This window comes from Echeneis naucrates, chromosome 22 (genome assembly GCF_900963305.1).
Source record: "Echeneis naucrates chromosome 22, fEcheNa1.1, whole genome shotgun sequence".
Classification (NCBI taxonomy): Eukaryota; Metazoa; Chordata; class Actinopteri; order Carangiformes; family Echeneidae; genus Echeneis; species Echeneis naucrates.
The window spans coordinates 14,233,379-14,250,764 of record NC_042532.1 but is presented as its reverse complement, the minus strand read 5'-3'; the positions used below and the strand labels follow the sequence as shown (position 1 = coordinate 14,250,764).

Here is a 17,386-nt window from a genome sequence, read left to right as displayed (position 1 = left end):
CCTTGCTTTATATACTTTATCTTGTTTTGGAATTGCATATGAAAACAGGTTTGTGATTTGTTTACACTGGTTGTTTTCTTTAGCAAATCCCAATGGAGGTGTAGCGTTTCACATCTATTATTCTCCTCTTCTCTGTTCTTTCTGTTCAGATGTTGACGATGTGATACGGTACCTTAGTCAGAATTTATACCAACATGGGACAATTACAGTAAATTTGGTGAATGTCTACAAGGTGCAAAGTCGTGCTGCAGGGCTTTGTTCTCTGTGTCTGGTGTTCCTCAGATTATGCTTTTTATTTTCCTGCACGTGTTTTATGTTTGCGTCTGTGTGCGCCTTCGGAGTGTGTATTTAAAGAGCACGGAGTGTGCGTATGTGTGTGGCAGAGAGGAGCTCAGGGTGTCATAGAGGAGTCTTGCTGTGCAAGGCGGGGGCGTCTTTAATAAATGTATGCTGATGTTGGAGGCTGCAACGATGCGAGGGATGCTAAGGCCCTGCTGTTGTTATTTACTGCTGTGTTTGTGCACAGCAGCGAATCCTGGGCCTGCAAATGGCATTACAGCCAGTGATGAATGAGCATTAGGCTAAACTCATTTTAAAAGCATCCTGATTTATTAGTGGCCTGGCCCTCCATTTTCATCAGGTCAATGCTTGGCTGAAATTCCACAATGTCAGCACCAAGGTCACCTTTTTATGACTATTTTTAACCACATTGCTCAAAAAAGAGCAGGGTAAAGGGAGTCTGTCACTTATTATTGCCATCGACCAAAAGTATCAAAGGGCTGGAGAGACGAGTAGCAAGAGAGAAGTCTTGTCCTGGAAGTATGTGTTATGTGAGAGACCAAAATGTGTTGGTGGTCAACCTCCAATTATGAGCGCTAGTAAGACAAGAGCTTTAATGGCTGCTGTTTGCCTTCGGGGAGGTTTATTACACACTACTGTTTTGCAGAAGCAGCGTCAAATCTATAAAACGACCATTAGGAAGAGGGAAAAAAAATCAATCAAAATGCCATTAAAGTGGAATAAGTTGCCAATATTGCTGATGTGGTTGTGGGTCCTTTGATTTTCCTTCAGATTATTAGGCACAGTCGAGTAGTGACTTTGTTAAGGGAAACCAGTGTTGTTGGGGAGTAATATGTCTCCTGGCTTCATAAAGTTTGCTGCCTCATATTTCCCGCTTTATTGATTATCCATTATCATTTGTCATGAGGTGTCCTAACTCAAGGGGAAAATATAACCCTCTTTCTTCACTGCCGCCTGCACCGCACAGGAGTATGGTATGGATCTGCGTGTGAAGGTACCAATCTCAGAGAAAAATGAGCAAAAGAAATAAAGCACAACCCTGTGCCTTGCAGCTCTAAGAGGGAGTGCTGGGTTATGGGGTGGGCTGGGGGAGTACCGTAGCTGGGAAAGACTGAAACAGAGAGGAGGTAGCACCAAAAAAAAAAAGAGGTGTTGGGGAAGGATGGAGACAAAGAGGAAGGAACAAAAAGAGAGGAGGGAGTGCTGAATGTGCTTTGTTCTTCTGCCACCGTCTTTCTTATCATAAGGTAGATGAGGAATCGCAGCACTGTTTGTCCTCTTTAGGATAGTTTTCTCAAGGAGTAACACCTGTGACAGAAGTGCAAAGGGGAAGACACAATGGAAAAGAATAGTCTTAAGGGTTTTTAAATGTTTTTCTTAATGCCACTCTCTTAATTGAATTAATTTAACAGATGCCTAATGAAGCAGATAGCAATTGTAAATGTACAACCAGGCCTTTTTTAAATTGATACTTTTTCATTTTGGGTTTTTAATTCACTCTATTAATCAATTTGTATAATCTTCAAATGAAGCTGTTCTGCATTTACAATCTACATACAGTGTGCATTTTTCGAAATGAGTTTGGGAATCTCAGTGCAGTGTTGGTGTACACACCATCCATGCCTGAGATGTGAATAGAAACATTCGTTGTATTGTCTGTATTGCCTACAAGTCTGTCAGGACCATGTGTATATATATCACTAAAATGGTGCGCCTCAACCATTTCGTCACACAATGATACAATCCATTTAATCCAGATCTTTTTAAGAAATGATTTAAGGATTTTTTTTTTTTTTGCTGTTGCAGAAGCAGAGAATCAATCCAGCAGGCTTTCCTTTCTGATTTATAATGTTAGTAGAGCAAGAATGGGGATGAGAGATGCAGAATAGTCAGCGTTCATAACATAGATAAACTACATGGGGCTCATGTGCTCTGGACTGAAACATTTATCTATAGAAATCTGTATAGACACTGAGCAGCCATCTAATGGACTAGTGTGAAAATACTGCACCAACAGTGGCATGGTGAATTACAGCCTGTCAAATCTGTCTCATGACTCTATATTTTAATTGTTTTCTTTTGCGGCAATTAGACTTTTTCTTTTCTTTTTTTTTTACATTGGTAAGGCAAAACAGACTCAGATTTTTAGCATTTTTAGAATAATTATTTTATTTTATTTTTATTTTTTTTGCATTTGTCTCTCTCCCTTTCTTCCCTCTTTTCTTCTTCTCAGCCTCAAAAACAGTTGTCAGCAGCATGCTCAAGGAGCCATCATTGATTCCTGACCAAATTTTGGCCAATAACATATACCAAGTAAGTGTTTTAAATTAAAAATATGTGAATATCATTTACACGTTTGGTTGTTGTGAAATGATTTGTATGTTTTAATTGCTTCATTTATAATGTGTACGATCATAAAAAGTTCTGTGAAACAAATCTATTGCTTATATACAGTGACTTTTGAAATCTAGCACCTGGTTGACAGACAGCATCAGTCGCTCATGTTTGCTGATGAGGTCACGTGAGAGCCGGCGGTCGTGCCTGCCAATCTGCCTGTATCTCCTGTGTTTTCTCCTTTCCCAGCGCTGCTTGGGCTTCCTCCCCCCCCCCCAACACCCCACCAACCCACCCACCCTTTTCACACACCATAATATTTCTTCCCCCTCTTTTTCAGTGCACAATAAATGACTGCTGTTATGGACCGCTGGTAGACTGCATCAAACAGTATCCTATCCCATAAAATTTTAAGCCTGAAATTGACGAGGAGCTATTGAAGGGGATGAGATGTGTCTGGCTTCACCTGACATAAAAGTTCTGCTTCACAGAGGAAGTGTTTCATTCTGCCTGCCATCCCACTATCACCGATACAGGGGCTGGAAGGTGATGGAGGAAAGAGGAGGAGGAGGAGAGGATGGACTGATCTAAAATGCATCTCCATGTGCATGCAGTGGATCAGACCCAATGTTCTATTGAAGGAAAAAAATTAGCATTCATAAGCCTCATGGTGGTGGATGTGCTCTTTTGTTTGGTATTTTATTTAACCCAGACGATTTGACATCTTATGTTCACACTGTTTTTAGTTCTGATCATTCTCATGCTGTTCAGCACCGAGGAGTGTTCATCAGTCCAAGTTGAATTATTAATTTTGATTGCACATGCCCCCCCACCCCACACACAAACACACACACACACACACACACACACACCCCTTGCTTTTTTGCAGCTGTAAATACCTCCTCTATAGCCTTGACTACAGGGGCAAAATTGGTGTCCAGGCGATTTATGGGGTAAGCAGCTGGGGAGAACACCAACTATTTCCTGGGGAGGAGACTTATTTGAATAAGTGGCATGTGTACGTCTGTATGGTACTGTGTCTGCCCAGGCTTTGCTGTGTTTTGGGGCTGGGTTGCTCTGTTAATAGCCAGTGAACCTTGTCCCATCCTGCCCTCTTTCCACCTCCCCCTTTTACCTTTCTTTGGCCTTCCTCATCATTGTCAACTTAGAATCAGTCACTCTGCCACACAGAGTTCATGGGAACTGCCCCACTAATACATGCTTTTAAAGAGCTCTATCGACACATGAGAGGAATTGCTCCTAATACAGGCAGAAGATACATGTATTAATTACAAGCCATTTTAAGTGACTCGTGCTTGTTCAGGCTGGTATAATACGCTGAGAACTTGTCTCCCATTCTCTTGAGCAGGCAAGTAATGCATGTGTGATACCAACCCTTTCTGTGGCATGAGGCATCATGTACCCTAATGCAAAATGACATCCATTCTAAAAGCATTTTTCTTTAAAGATTTTAGAGGAATGACTGGAGCAACCAGTCCAGGCTCTCTGTACATTTAGCCAAATTGGCATTTGTTTTGTCTTCCTAATTTGCGTAATGCACTTGGGAGATTTTTTGTGAAAGCAGATTAAGGTCAACCCAATGTCTGAGTGTGCTCTCACTGTACATGGACAAGAAGACAAGTGGCTTCCACTTTGCATACTAAGTCAATAGATTCTGGACTTTATCTGATATCAGCATACACATGCACATTGAGCTTGCATCACCTCATATTTGTGCATTTATGTTGTTGCCTCATACAGGTACTGTACCTGAGTTGTTAGTTGCTAGTTATTTTTGCAGGTTCTGATCCATACTACTTGCAATTCCGTGAGAAACATATTTTTACCTGTTAGGTATGTCAGTTAATGAATTTGAAGAACTTTATAAAATCTACTTTTTCCAGCGCAGGTTGAACTGTTTTAAATACATTGCTTTAAATTGAAAACAGGATTAAATATTTTCACTGCACCATGCATTTGTGATAATAGTTATATATTACTGTAACTGTTTTAAAGAAACTGCTATCCATAACGTATATTTGCTTGCTTCATACTAAGAATGCCCTGCTTCTGCACTTTCTCTTTAGTAAGATTGTGAATGCAGGCACACTTTTAAATTTCCAATTAAAAGTGCACCTGCATTCAAAATCTTAAATACAATAAAAAATACCAAGTTGATCAAGTGATAAATACAATAAAATCTTGGATTTTTTGTATATTTTATTGTACAACAGTACCGTACATCTGCAGAAATCCTTGACTTTACTCCCAGCGCTATTGGCCAAGAGCATGAGGTGCTACTCTGTGACAAACTGAAGGAGAGGAACCTATCCTTTCTAGGTAAGCCAATTCTTGACCATCTCATTGCATTCTTCAAGTTACATTGGCTGTGGTGGTGCTAGGTAAAGGATGACCTGGGTAGGACTAATGCAGTGAATGCTATCTCCTATTGATTTGAACCAAAGAGCTGTTATCAAATATCACTGGATGTGTAGACACTGGCCCGCAATGAATATTTAAAGAATAAAAGCTTCAAAGGTAGCTCTTACTGTTTCATTAGCTGGATTGTTTGGTTGTCTCAGATTACTGTTGAGTATTGTCATACAGTATGTCTAGATCTATAGAAGCTCCTAACAAAGGGTGGGGTTTTCATATTTTTGTGTTTATGTGTTTTCCTAACAACATTGTGTTATTCCAACAAGACCCCCATTTATTTCATCATCACCATCCCATCACCATCCCCAGGTCCGATGACTGATGAAGAATAACAGTCATTCCCTCTGTCATTAAGACCATATCATTTATTTGGACCTGAAGTGCTGACCTTTCTTCAGGGCTGTACAGAGGACTGTTCTAAAACTGTCAGAGTTCGAGGGCCATGAGGGCCACTGAGGCAACCTCCCCCATCTGATAAATGGTTTGGAAATAAGCTACCCAACAGCATGGATGGACCATTAATTTTAATCAAAGGTGATGTAAAAAGGTGATCAGAGCCACATGACAATGCCAACAGCCCAGTAGGAGGGATTAGAGGTCTCCATCCTACCGCACACACGTTTTCTGCCGAGGATGCCCCTCTGCACGGTCCTAGCCGCCTCACTGACCTCACTTGGTTCTATTTCTTCATCCTTGGCTGATGCTTCCTCCTCACCATCACTGACACCGCCACCCTCCATCTCTCCTCAATTCCTTTCCATGCCCCATTAGTTGAGCTTGGCTGGAGACAAAGAGGCAGGCCTTTGGAACTGAATGACCTGGTCAGCCTGAGATTTAATGGAGAAATCAGGTGTTGTAGGGATAATGGCAGAAGCACGCCAGAAGTCAAGGACAATGGCTGCAGCATTTGCAGACAGGGGTCAGGCTTACAGAGGCTATAATGCCAACCTTGTCCTCTTGCTGTATATTTTATAAAGTACTGCAAACCGGAGAGCAGCTCTGTAGCTGGGCTTTACGATTCTTTGTGCAACGAAAGCGAATATGTGGCAGATGTAGTTAATGGTTTTACTGTGCTTGCTGTCCTCTACTGTTATTTCATCTGCTTTGCTAACATTGAGGGGCTTTTGTTACCAGCACCTTGGCGAATGTGGTTAGGTCAGCAGCCTTTGATTCATGATCATACACTAGGCTGATTGCAGAATAGAACTTGTTCAGTGAAGAGTAAAACTTATTTCAAACAGTCATGTTAAGTTTCTGCCCTTTATCTCCTGTAGATGAAAACGAACTGAGAGCTATGGGCTATGACAAAACACCAGATATCATCCTGGAGGTTCCAGTTGGTTAGTATATATATTTTAAACGTCATTATTTGATCCGAAATAACTGCTCACTAAACCCGTTTTTGTCCCATACCATTTTGCAATTGTCAAAACTGTCATTTCAATACCAGGCCTTTCATTGATTGATTGATTGATTATTTATTTTGATGGACAAGCAACAAAAAAAAAACAAACAAACAAAATGATATTAGTCCTAATAGGTCTCTAGTTTGGCTACCAGTTTTCTGAGTGTTGGTCTCTCTCTGTTTATGAAAAGCCGTGGAGGGACACATAATACACTGGATTGAGAGCAAAGCCTCGTTCGGAGACGATCACAGTCATCGCACTTACCTCAACGAACAATTCTGGAGTTACTGGAACAGGTGAGTGTTCTTTTTTCCTGTTGATACCGCTTTGATCATTAGTTTAATCATTCTGCTTAATTTGTTTCTGAACTGACCATAGAATGTTGAGAAAAGACTGTTTTCCAAGCTTGCATATTGTTTATCGCTTCTCCCACATCAGTTTTTTTTTTTTTTTTTAAGTATTATGAATGCAACTCATATCTGTTTTACAACGCTAACCACTTCCTCCTTGGCATAGGCCACACTAACCCCAGACTTCCGTAAGGTACATGTGCACATCAGATCACTTCCATATCCACCCCTGTCATTGGAGTCTTTTAGAGCTTGAATGGCTTGCCAGTGAGCTCAATTGTTTTCCTGAGTACACATATTGTTTTCAGAGGAAAACTGGGAAATAGGTAATTAATCCTTTGCATCTGTTGTCATGAGAACCGCTGGACAGGAACAGGCCCTCTTGGTGTGACCCTGGGGGTAAAGGGTCATGCCACAATGTGTGCATATGAATAAATGTGTATCTGTGTGCATCAGTGAAAAAGATATATAATTTTTATCCATTTTATCTTTGCATGATCTGCTCTCAAAGAGCAAACATGTGACCTTCTTCTCATCCCACTGTGAGCATACATGGTTTATAGATGGAGGTTATAAGGTTGTGCACCTTTTTATGTAGTAATTCATGAGGTAGTATCCAATTTAAAGGCCACAAATGTCACATAATTTCCCAGCCCAGGAGTACATTGGATATCCAGCCTTTCACTATTAATGTTACAATTGCATGTGTATATATAATAATAATAATAATAATAATAATAATAATCATTATTATTATTATTATTATTATTATTATTATTATTATTATTATTATTATTATTATTATTATTATTATTTATCCCTTATCACTAAATCACTCCGTGTTAAATAGACTTCATTTCAACCTGAAACAAATGAACATATTTTGTGTGAGGGCACAAAATGAGATAAGTAGGAGTCAATAACACATGGTGTTCACATGCACCGCCTCCCACTGTACAAGGTTCCACTCACCAGGTCAAAAAGTGGCCCCCACTGCCTCCATTCGCCACACCACGGTCTCGGCCCCAGCCAGCCATGACGGCCAGCTGACATGTTGTGACATGGTGCTAGAGGTTCCAGACCACAGGCACAGCTGGACGCTCGCCCTCTGTCTCTGTTTTTGTTTTGCTGATGAATGTCCACAACCAAATCAGGATCAAATTTCTGGATCTATTGAGACCACAACACAGAAAAAGAAGCTGTTTATTATGCATGCATTTTCAAGTGTGGTTTATTATGTGTAATTCCCCAACATAAAAATAATCTACCTATCACTAATAAGATATGAAATGATTTATGTACATGATTTTTTTTTTCCAGTATATCTCACTTGTTTCCATTTTCATTTAAAACAGATTGTTCCATTTATTCTCCTGTAATTTTGACTTATTGTCATCACAAATGGGCCCAAGTAACAAACCAGATCACTCATAAAACAGCAATTAAATTAAAATAAATTGCAAGACAGAGAGGTCACTAAAAATGTGTGTAGTGTGATGCAAAAAAAGTATCTACTAAACATACAAAATATATCTGCAGAGATTATTCAGATATTACATGATTTGTACGTCTTATAAATAATGTGTAATTGGAGTGTTCAGAAGTTGTTTCCTGGCTATAGAGGGTTGACCTGCTGATTTCGCAAAGAAGCTGCCAGTAGAACAATTATTTGATTTTCGGGGAAAATTACTCATCCAATATCATTGAGTAGTTAAAATGCTGGAGACGAGGTCAAGGTCATAATCAATGGTGTGTTTTATTTTCTCAGACGAATACAGTTTTATTTGGAAATGGTCTTGGAAAGGATTTTTTTTTTTTTTTTTCTCCATTATTGACGTCAGGAACTAAAATTCATTGAGGTGTGAATTTAAAAAGGGCCAGTCTCATAGTAACCATCTTTTAGGCCTCATTAAATGCCTCTTTGAAATTTAGTGAATGAAAGAAGAAGGCTTTGTTTTAACTCCAGAGTGTAGAGCAGAGTTTGTGAATTTGTGCAAAAAGATAATCTCTCTCCTAAATATTTAACCAAATAAGTCATTGTTGGTTTTTTTTTTTTGGTTTTGTTTTTTTTTTTTTGGTTTGGACTGTGGAAATTGACATCAATCTCTCTTTAGTCTTCCTCTTTTTGCTCTATCATTAAATTACATTGAGTCAAAATACCAGAATACTAAAGTTACTCTCCGCCTTACGTATTTGCTCATGGGTGTCTTTCATTGATAGTCGCTGGGGCAGCCTTGTCCGTGCGTATTAAGGAACTGACAAAGTAGATCCCATCATGTCAGCCAGCAGCCCGGTCAGATAAACATTGTCATGTCAAAAAAGAAAAAATGTCAGTCCCTTCAGACCCTACCTTTTCCAGCACCCTTGTAATTTTTAATTGACATTTACGGCTGACATTTCAAAATGTGCTTCATTTTTCTCTTATTGTTTGACCTAATGCATGAACATCTGATGTACAAAGGATCTACACACATGTGCATATTTGTGTGTTTTTGCAGAGTGAAGCCAGTGAATTCAGGGTCAGCACTTTGTGGTCACAAAAACATAAACTCAGAGAGAAATGGAGGACAAGAGAGTGATAGGGTGACATCATTCTGCTTTCACTTCTCATTAGTTAGTTTGATTTTACGAGGCAGGCCCTGAAGGGCTGATGTTTAGGGTGTTTGTCCATTCCTCAAACTCAGCTTACAGTGCTTCATTCTAAACCTCTCAGTTTTCTTTTTGACTGCCTATAATTACTTCATTGCCCCTGATTGACATTTCCAGTGTTTTGCTTATTTTTCATAAATTCCCTCTTTGCTTTAAGTGAACTGCCTCACCCATCAGTTTTGTTAATTGTTCTTGTTTTGCCCTCAAGCATTGCACAGTGAGCTAAGGGGACATGTTTTTGTGGAAGGAAAAAAAATACATAACTAATTTTCTCTCCAAAGCTCTCACCAACAGCATTCATCATCCAAACAATAGTCTTGCCAACACACTAACCTCATAATGAACCCCTCTTCAGTGGAGTGAGGGGTAATGACGCTTCACCTACAATGCACTCGAGGAAAAAAAAAAAGGGGGGGGACAAAAAAAAGGGAAAGAAAAACGGTCTTCTGCAGAATCAAACACCGTGTTCAGTCCCAGTGCCTGGATAAGATGGTGAAGCAGCAGCTATTGGTGTCTACCAGCCATCAATCTTAGCTGGTGGCGTTCCAGAGCCAGCGAGCCCTCTGCTCTGACGGATGTTCAGATAATTGAGTTATCCATCTCGCCCAACTATCAGAGTTGCATAAAAATTATTCACCTGCTGGTGAATATTAAACACATAATGAGCCTCTTGTGTGCTTTAGGAGAAGTGGCTAAGGTTAAACACAGCATGTAATGAAATATAGACCTTTGTGTGGTACCACCTTAACTGCCCCTTCTTGATTATGGTGTACTTAAATCAATTATGGTTGGCAAAGTTCCCATCATAACTCTTCCAGCAGCAGCTAAAGTTCTGTTTTTTTATTTGTGTGATTAGTTCAGCTTATCACACAATTTCTGTTCAGTTCAAATGATAATTACTGCTATGTGTTGACTACCTTCATATTTGTACACTTATGTTATCGTGATGGATTTGCTGATAGATAGAAATAGAGATTTGCTTTTCATCCTTATTTGCTGCTGGACATTTTAGGTGTAGTGCTCCCCATCAGGTTTAGTTACTTAATATTATTCCTTCTAGAGGCCATGTTTCTGAAATGGTGCAAAAAAAGAAAAGATGTTTTAATACTAAATTGATTCTTTATAAATGGGTGGTGGATCATCATCGGTGCTTGAACTTCAATCTTAGCAGTTTGTTTTTCAGCTTGTGTTCAAGGGTCTGTAAAAATCAGTTTACACATCAGCAAAGCACATGTACAAGAAAAGCCTAGATAAAAATGGCTAAAAAGGTTCCTCTTAAAGTGATGTAGTGCTCATCTTTTGCATCCTGTTTATCTACACTTGGTTTGTTTTAAAGTCTGATTGTATACTTTCTCTGAGAAACTTCACTCAACATAGTATGACTAAAAAAATTGCTTTTCAGCAGCAGAGTCACTCAGCACTGTAGAATGACAATTTAAAAGCTTAAACAGACCCAGAGTAAGTAAATACAGAGCCTCCTCTTTTGACTGTTCCATGTATTCCCTCCCCCATTCCAGCCAACCCCTCCACAATGGACAATCCCTGTGGAAATGAGCATGAATGCCAGCGTTCCCCCACCCAAAGTAAATCAGCTGTGAGATTCATAAACTGTACATGTGTCAGAGTTGAAAATGTTAGCACTCTTAATGGAGGCTTGAAAAGGTTAGATCTGATAAAAAGCTGTCAGCCGTCGACAAAAAATGATTTATAGCAATATAATGGGACAGTATGCCTCATTTCTCCCTCATTTAAAATGGAGGTTAAGACTTTTCAGTTTGCCATTATACATCATCTGGCTTGACCATTTGGAAATTTGTAGAGACTTGAATGCACACACAGGCATTGTTCTTCATCTGGCTCTTTTATTTTAGTCATTTTGTAATGTAGCTTATTTATGTACTCCCATAATTACCAGCAGAAGATTTTCATGTTCCAGGAGATATTGATCTCCATTCAATTCTGTAGTGTGCAAATAAGATTAGTGGTTGTCCTTTCTCTTCGCACTTTCTGACACACATTTTGGAAACAAAACTACAGTGAATGTGGAAGTCATATTTCTCAAGACTCACCAGAATGTTCCAACAACTTTGCTAATCTTCAGGCTGACACACTGACTAATGAATAGACTGAAATCTGATTTATGTGATGTTTCATGTTAGTTGACACAGCTGCTATTCAACATCTTGAGTTCTTTGTGAACTTTTTCCAATTACATGTGGGACTGGATGCTGTGGATTTTACAGCTAGCATTGCATAGTAATTCTGCTATAGTTTCAGAACCATCAGTCCATTTACGACATCAAATTATTTCTTTGATTCAGGATATTGTACACGACTGTCCTCTTTTAATGAACATGTCCATCATTTCTGTTGAACTTTTCCATGTGACAACATGAATACTTAATTAGTAGAGTGTATGACAACCCTTATTGAATTCATCTGTAAAAGACTTTCTGCCCAGAGTCCCATTTACAGAAAATTTGCTTTTGTGAAAGTAAATTAATTGGGCACTATGCTTTTCCTCATATGTAGAAATGCTTATACAGCTATATGTTTTCTTGGAAATAGCCAGCCGTATGCGCCCATGTGATGCAGTTTCAGAACCAGAGGAATATGCAGGAAACCTCTGCAGCAGCAGAAGGGCCATCATAAAGCGAGAGCAGATAGGGGATGTCACCTGAGAGAGATTGCCCAGAGGCCGTGGCTGCTGCTGATCCAATGAAGCTGGACATTACAGCGCCGTCCCTGAGGACAGGTACTGGCGCTTCTGGGGTGACGATGTGACACCTCCAAGACCTGTGCCCTGCCATACTTTACCTCACCTTCCTGTCAGAGATGTGCACAACAAACATTTCATCACCATAGGGCCTTTAAAAAGTAACTATGTAGTATAGTCTTGGCTAAGCAATGTGCGTTATGGTAAATATGTGAATAGATGCTCCCCTGCAGATAGCATACTTGTGTTCTTACAGCATAAAGGCAGTGTTAGACTGCCTGGATGCAGTTTTATTAGAATGGTCATCAGGTGGCTTTTAAGGTTGCAAGGTTTTTATGCCCTAAATTTGAATGGAAAATTCTAGTAAGGGCTTAATTTCCTCTCTTTTTCATGCACAAATATCAGTTTTCCTGGTAAAGCCTAAGCACCTCTGACATTGCCTTCCTCCTATTTATAGTTATGGATACCCCATGCAGTGCAGGAACGTGGCCTCTTTTATTGTTTCCTTTGTTATGACATCCTCTCTTAGAATATTCCACAGCTAGAAAAATAGCTATCCACAATGGTGGTTCCTTTAGGGCTTTGCAAGTGTTTGTTTTAGGGCAAATCAGCACACACAAGTGCAATGCTAGCCCCCAAAGCACAAGCAACTTGGAATATTAATGGCAAATGACAAGCCGACTCTGATGCTTCAAAGATTTCATGCTTTTAAGGATGCACATTTGGGTGCATTGTTTAAGGCGTCTGGGGAGTAATCCTCACTCTCAGGTCTCCAGCAGCCTCAGGATTTAGCTCTGGTTAAGCCTCCATGTCCCCAATTTATTTTAGTCGGGTTGTATGTGTGCATTATCCAAATTTGTCATTTACCATTGAGTGTAAGAGCAGCTTTGACACGGCCGCTGTGTATAAACGAGGAGCGGGACAGAAAGCGGCTCCCCAGTGATATATATATATATATATATATATATATATTCCTCCTGTCTTTCTGCTTGCCTGTGACACTGTGAGATGGAGAAGAAAGCCTCGAGTAAAATGGGCTGCAAGCATGTCTACTCTATGAATTCCTCTTTTGCTCTGGAACTTTTTTCGAGATGAATGTACATTTTTTTGTCAGCTTTCGTGATGTATGTCATCAGACTCACAGAAACACACTTTTTTTTTTCCCCCCTCCCTCATTTTCTCAGTCACACCGCCCGTCCCCCACCACACCCCCTTCTCCGTCTTTTTTCCCACCACAGTGACCTTGTGCCTTTCATTCCAAGAGGAAGTCGAATGCATTTGTCAAATACACCGAAAGTAGTGGGCAAGGATTAGAAAGGCTTTTTGTAAAACTCAACATAACAGGAGAATTTTGATAGCTGCCTGACCCCCAAAAAACTTTCAGGTCTACATTACTCTCACTGTGAAAACTCGCAGTAATATTTTCTTTACACAGAGATACAAATAGAAAACAAATAGATTGTTTTCACACAACATGGTGCTTTATGCGTACATTTATTGCTCCTAAATTGTTTCTCATTGGCAGAAGGGAAATACAATTTTAAGGGTGCTTGTCATACAAATTTTGTTTGTTTGGAATCATAAAAGCTAAACTTAATATTAGGATTTTTCTAAACATGTTCTCTCCAAACAGACACATGCATTTAGGATGGGTAGAAATAATGCCACGACACACAAATTTTTTGCTTTGTGGGGCCATTGCTCCATGAAACCTTTAAGTATTTAATTTCATGCACCTCCACAGCTGCTTCAAAAGCATCCTAAAGCTGCCCTGCTAAAGTGCGTAATTGTATCTGAAACTCTCTAGAGAAGGGGGTGAAGGAGGCCAAGAGTCATCAGATGCATCCTCGGTGTCCTCCCTAGGCCTAAGGAAAGCACTGGACCATGAGTCCTGTAGCCCATCGCAGGAAATGAATGAGATGAAGAGAAGCTCTGAAAAAAATAACACATTCTTCACTTGTTAAGAAAAAACAATCTGAGAACAATTTGGCCTTTTGTTTTTCTGTCATTCAGTGTGTCTGACATTGTGTTGTAAGGAATGACATTAGCTGTAGAAAGTTTTATTTCTACATGGATGGAGAGGAAGGAATTCATATTTTAGTTGTGGATGTTCAACTTCATGACATGGCAAGCGTTGAATAGCTTTTGATGAAGGATTGAGATTTCTTTTATGTTTTTCATCTCATGCTGCTTTTCTTGGCTTGACCTGTCTCACTGCATCTATTGCATGTTATAGGCAAATTTTTAATTGTACACTGTGTGATTTAGTTCAACCTTTTAAGAGCTACTTTGGTTGAAATCATTGGTCTTTTACATGCTACGAATTAATGGTTTACTGTTGCTAATTTAATTTGGCTTTAATTTATGTGTTGGTGTGCAATGTCGTGTATTTCTGAGCACCGGAATGGTAAACACTAATTCTTTTCAGACCAAAAATAAATAGAATATTTTCAACAAATGACAGCCAAGAAAACAATGCTTCATATTTCTGCCTTTGTGTTTAAAGAGCGTCTCTGTGTGTACCAGATAATGTGCTGGTACTCATGGTCTGTGGAGGCCCATCAGTCACTGTGTGGAGCTGGTCGCTTGTGATAAGTGGTTCCTTATAGATAACCTAGACAGTAGGCTTCTTTTTATAGGCCCACTGTCCCTCACATAACCTTTTTTTTTTTTTTTTTTTTTATACCACCCATGCTCATTTTCTTTCCTCTGTACACTTACATTGTTTCTCAGTCTTGTCAGACAAATAATCTGGAATAAACTAGCAGAAAAGTAATCTCAAACAAAACACATAGAGTACATTGCACGTGTTTGTTGTACTTGTAGTTTTTATTGGCTCAATTAGACCTCTGTGTGTGTCAACTGCAGAAAGATCACAATTAAGAAAAAGCTTCTTGTGATTTATACTCCGAGCAAAGCTTTAGAAATGAGGAAAATGGTTTTCCTTACTTCCCTATCTTTTCCTCAACAGCACAGTAAATAAAAGATGCAGTTTAATAGCATCGCCAAAACACCAACAAGTCTCTGCATCTGTTCCACAATGATGCCAAAAGCAACTACCTTGTTTTGAGTTTATAGCCATCAATTCTTGTTAAAATGTTATTTTTACATTTTTCATTTGCCATATGACCTCATCCATCTCCCAAAATTATGTTGATATATGGTTTGAAGTGTTTGTTTCAGTATGTAAGACCTATATCTGATTGTACATTGCTGTATTTGATGGATGTACCATAAGCAACCAAATTTAAACACCAAATGAAAAGGTATTTGTTTTTATGAACTTTGCTTTATATTTCAGTATTAATTCACTCGAGTGCATTGTTGCCAAAAATACTGAAAGAGATACAAGCATGTCTGAGTCTTTTCTTACTGGCCTGGCATTTGTTAAAGAGCTTCATCAGGACCCTCGCCCAACATCTTTGTTCCCAGGCAGCCCCCCTCCCTCTCCCGTCTCTGGTTTGAGTTTCACGTCTCTCGGCGGTCTGATTGCCTGATAGCTTAAACATCTCTGCCTGCCTATCCCTCAGTGGGAGTGTGTAATCAAAGACACATGAGGAGCCTGTGTCCAAGCACTGACCTTCTGATTTTGCTCATCAATTCTGGGAGTTAATGTACAAGATCTATCAGCTCAACAGATTTGTCTTCACATGCTCTGTCTCGTTTGTAAATGATCACAAAGAAATGCTTTTGGCCACTGCACCGTATTAAAACTTATTAGAATAAATGTGTGGTCAATATGACTGTTATATATTCTGTCCCCTCCCCTGTGTTAATAATGCCAATATGTTTGTTTTTATATATATATATATCTGTTTATGTGTTTTAAATGAGCACCATAAACTAAACCTTTTTGACAAGTACTCAAGGAGTTAACAGGGTAATGGTAGAATAAAAATTCCAACTCCGTCCACTGTCAATGAAACATTTCATCATAGGTGGAAAGTTGAAACGGACGATACCCATACCTTTTCCTTCAGTCTGATGTAAGATAACAGAAGCATACATTTTTGAAGAAGTGAAATATAAACTCTGTGCGCAAGTTCTTGGACTTTGAGCCGCTGCTCTTTGAAAGGGCGTCATAGAGACATAGAGACGTCGCAGAAATTTACTCCTCATTTTCAATGATATCTCTATCGGTTGGCACATTCGCATCATGAATCTTCCCCCATGTTAAACCCACAATCTGTCTCTTCAATGACGTCTGCGTGTTTGAAATGACCACTCTTATTTTTTGCAATGGATGTCCGTGTGTCATGGGGGTTAGAAGTGAAAGGGCAGAATAGAGCTGTCTGGTGAAAGGCCTCTGATAGAAAGTGCCACTTCAATTTGAGCACAGCTGCAGCAAAGCCTGGGCTGGCTCACTGTCCAGCCCGACACTTTGCATTCTCTTCTCCTGCGACTGGAATGGATGTGAAAACTATTAACTTTTTACATAGTTTTGGCCTGACCATTTCTGATCCCTTCCCTCCTATTCATTGCTTATCTTCAGCTTGTTTTGTCAGCAGTGCACACTGACAAAGACAGTCTCAGACACCATTTACATTTTATTTATATAAGTTTGCTGAAACTTTGTAGCCCTTTCTTTACAACTTGGGCTTAACTTTGATTTCAAAATAATGTTGTGATTGCAATATGTCCTTTGAAAAAATATTATTATGCAGCTATCCTGATATGCACCATTAAATTTAATCTTACTTTAGTTATTGGATTACATTTCCTATGAACAGACTATTGGAGTATGGACTACACCTCTCCTAATTTGGAGATGAGGGGGATTAGCAGTTTGAGGAACTCTATCCCCAGAGCTGTTGACAGTCCTCAGGCCCCCGATTCTTTGCAAAGGATGGAGCTTGTGGTTAAAGAAAAGACTACTGGCTCTGCTTTGAGTATGCATTGTGGTTTGAATTAGAAAGGGAATAAATTCTCTGAATAATGATCGCAAAACATTTAGTTTCAGCTGCCTGGGTGAAACAAAACACTCTCGAGTGAAACTTTGAACTGCTCTTCCTTTTTTTTTTTCTCTCCCAGCCGTTTTGTTTTCAAATTGTAACGCTGAGTTCATGGGAAACTCACTCTGAGGTTACCTGTGCCCCTGCAAAGTGATGGAAAAAAAGGGGGATTACGGCCACAAGAATGTTTTTGCAGTTAGTTGAAATATTACTAACCTTGTCAAATGTCATTTTGAATGAGAA

At 39.4% G+C, this 17,386-nt stretch overlaps 1 protein-coding gene across 1 annotated transcript in view; it reads left to right on the top strand.

Annotated features, from left to right (window-relative positions):
- Nucleotides 1-17,386, top strand: part of cdin1 (CDAN1 interacting nuclease 1) — a 52,629-nt gene that overhangs the window by 19,582 nt on the left and 15,661 nt on the right. The window contains exons 7-11 of the mRNA XM_029494126.1: nucleotides 2,534-2,613; nucleotides 2,975-3,024; nucleotides 4,907-4,974; nucleotides 6,345-6,410; nucleotides 6,667-6,772. Of these exons, the coding sequence (XP_029349986.1) occupies nucleotides 2,534-2,613; nucleotides 2,975-3,024; nucleotides 4,907-4,974; nucleotides 6,345-6,410; nucleotides 6,667-6,772 (370 nt within the window). The remainder of the gene's footprint in view (nucleotides 1-2,533; nucleotides 2,614-2,974; nucleotides 3,025-4,906; nucleotides 4,975-6,344; nucleotides 6,411-6,666; nucleotides 6,773-17,386) is intronic.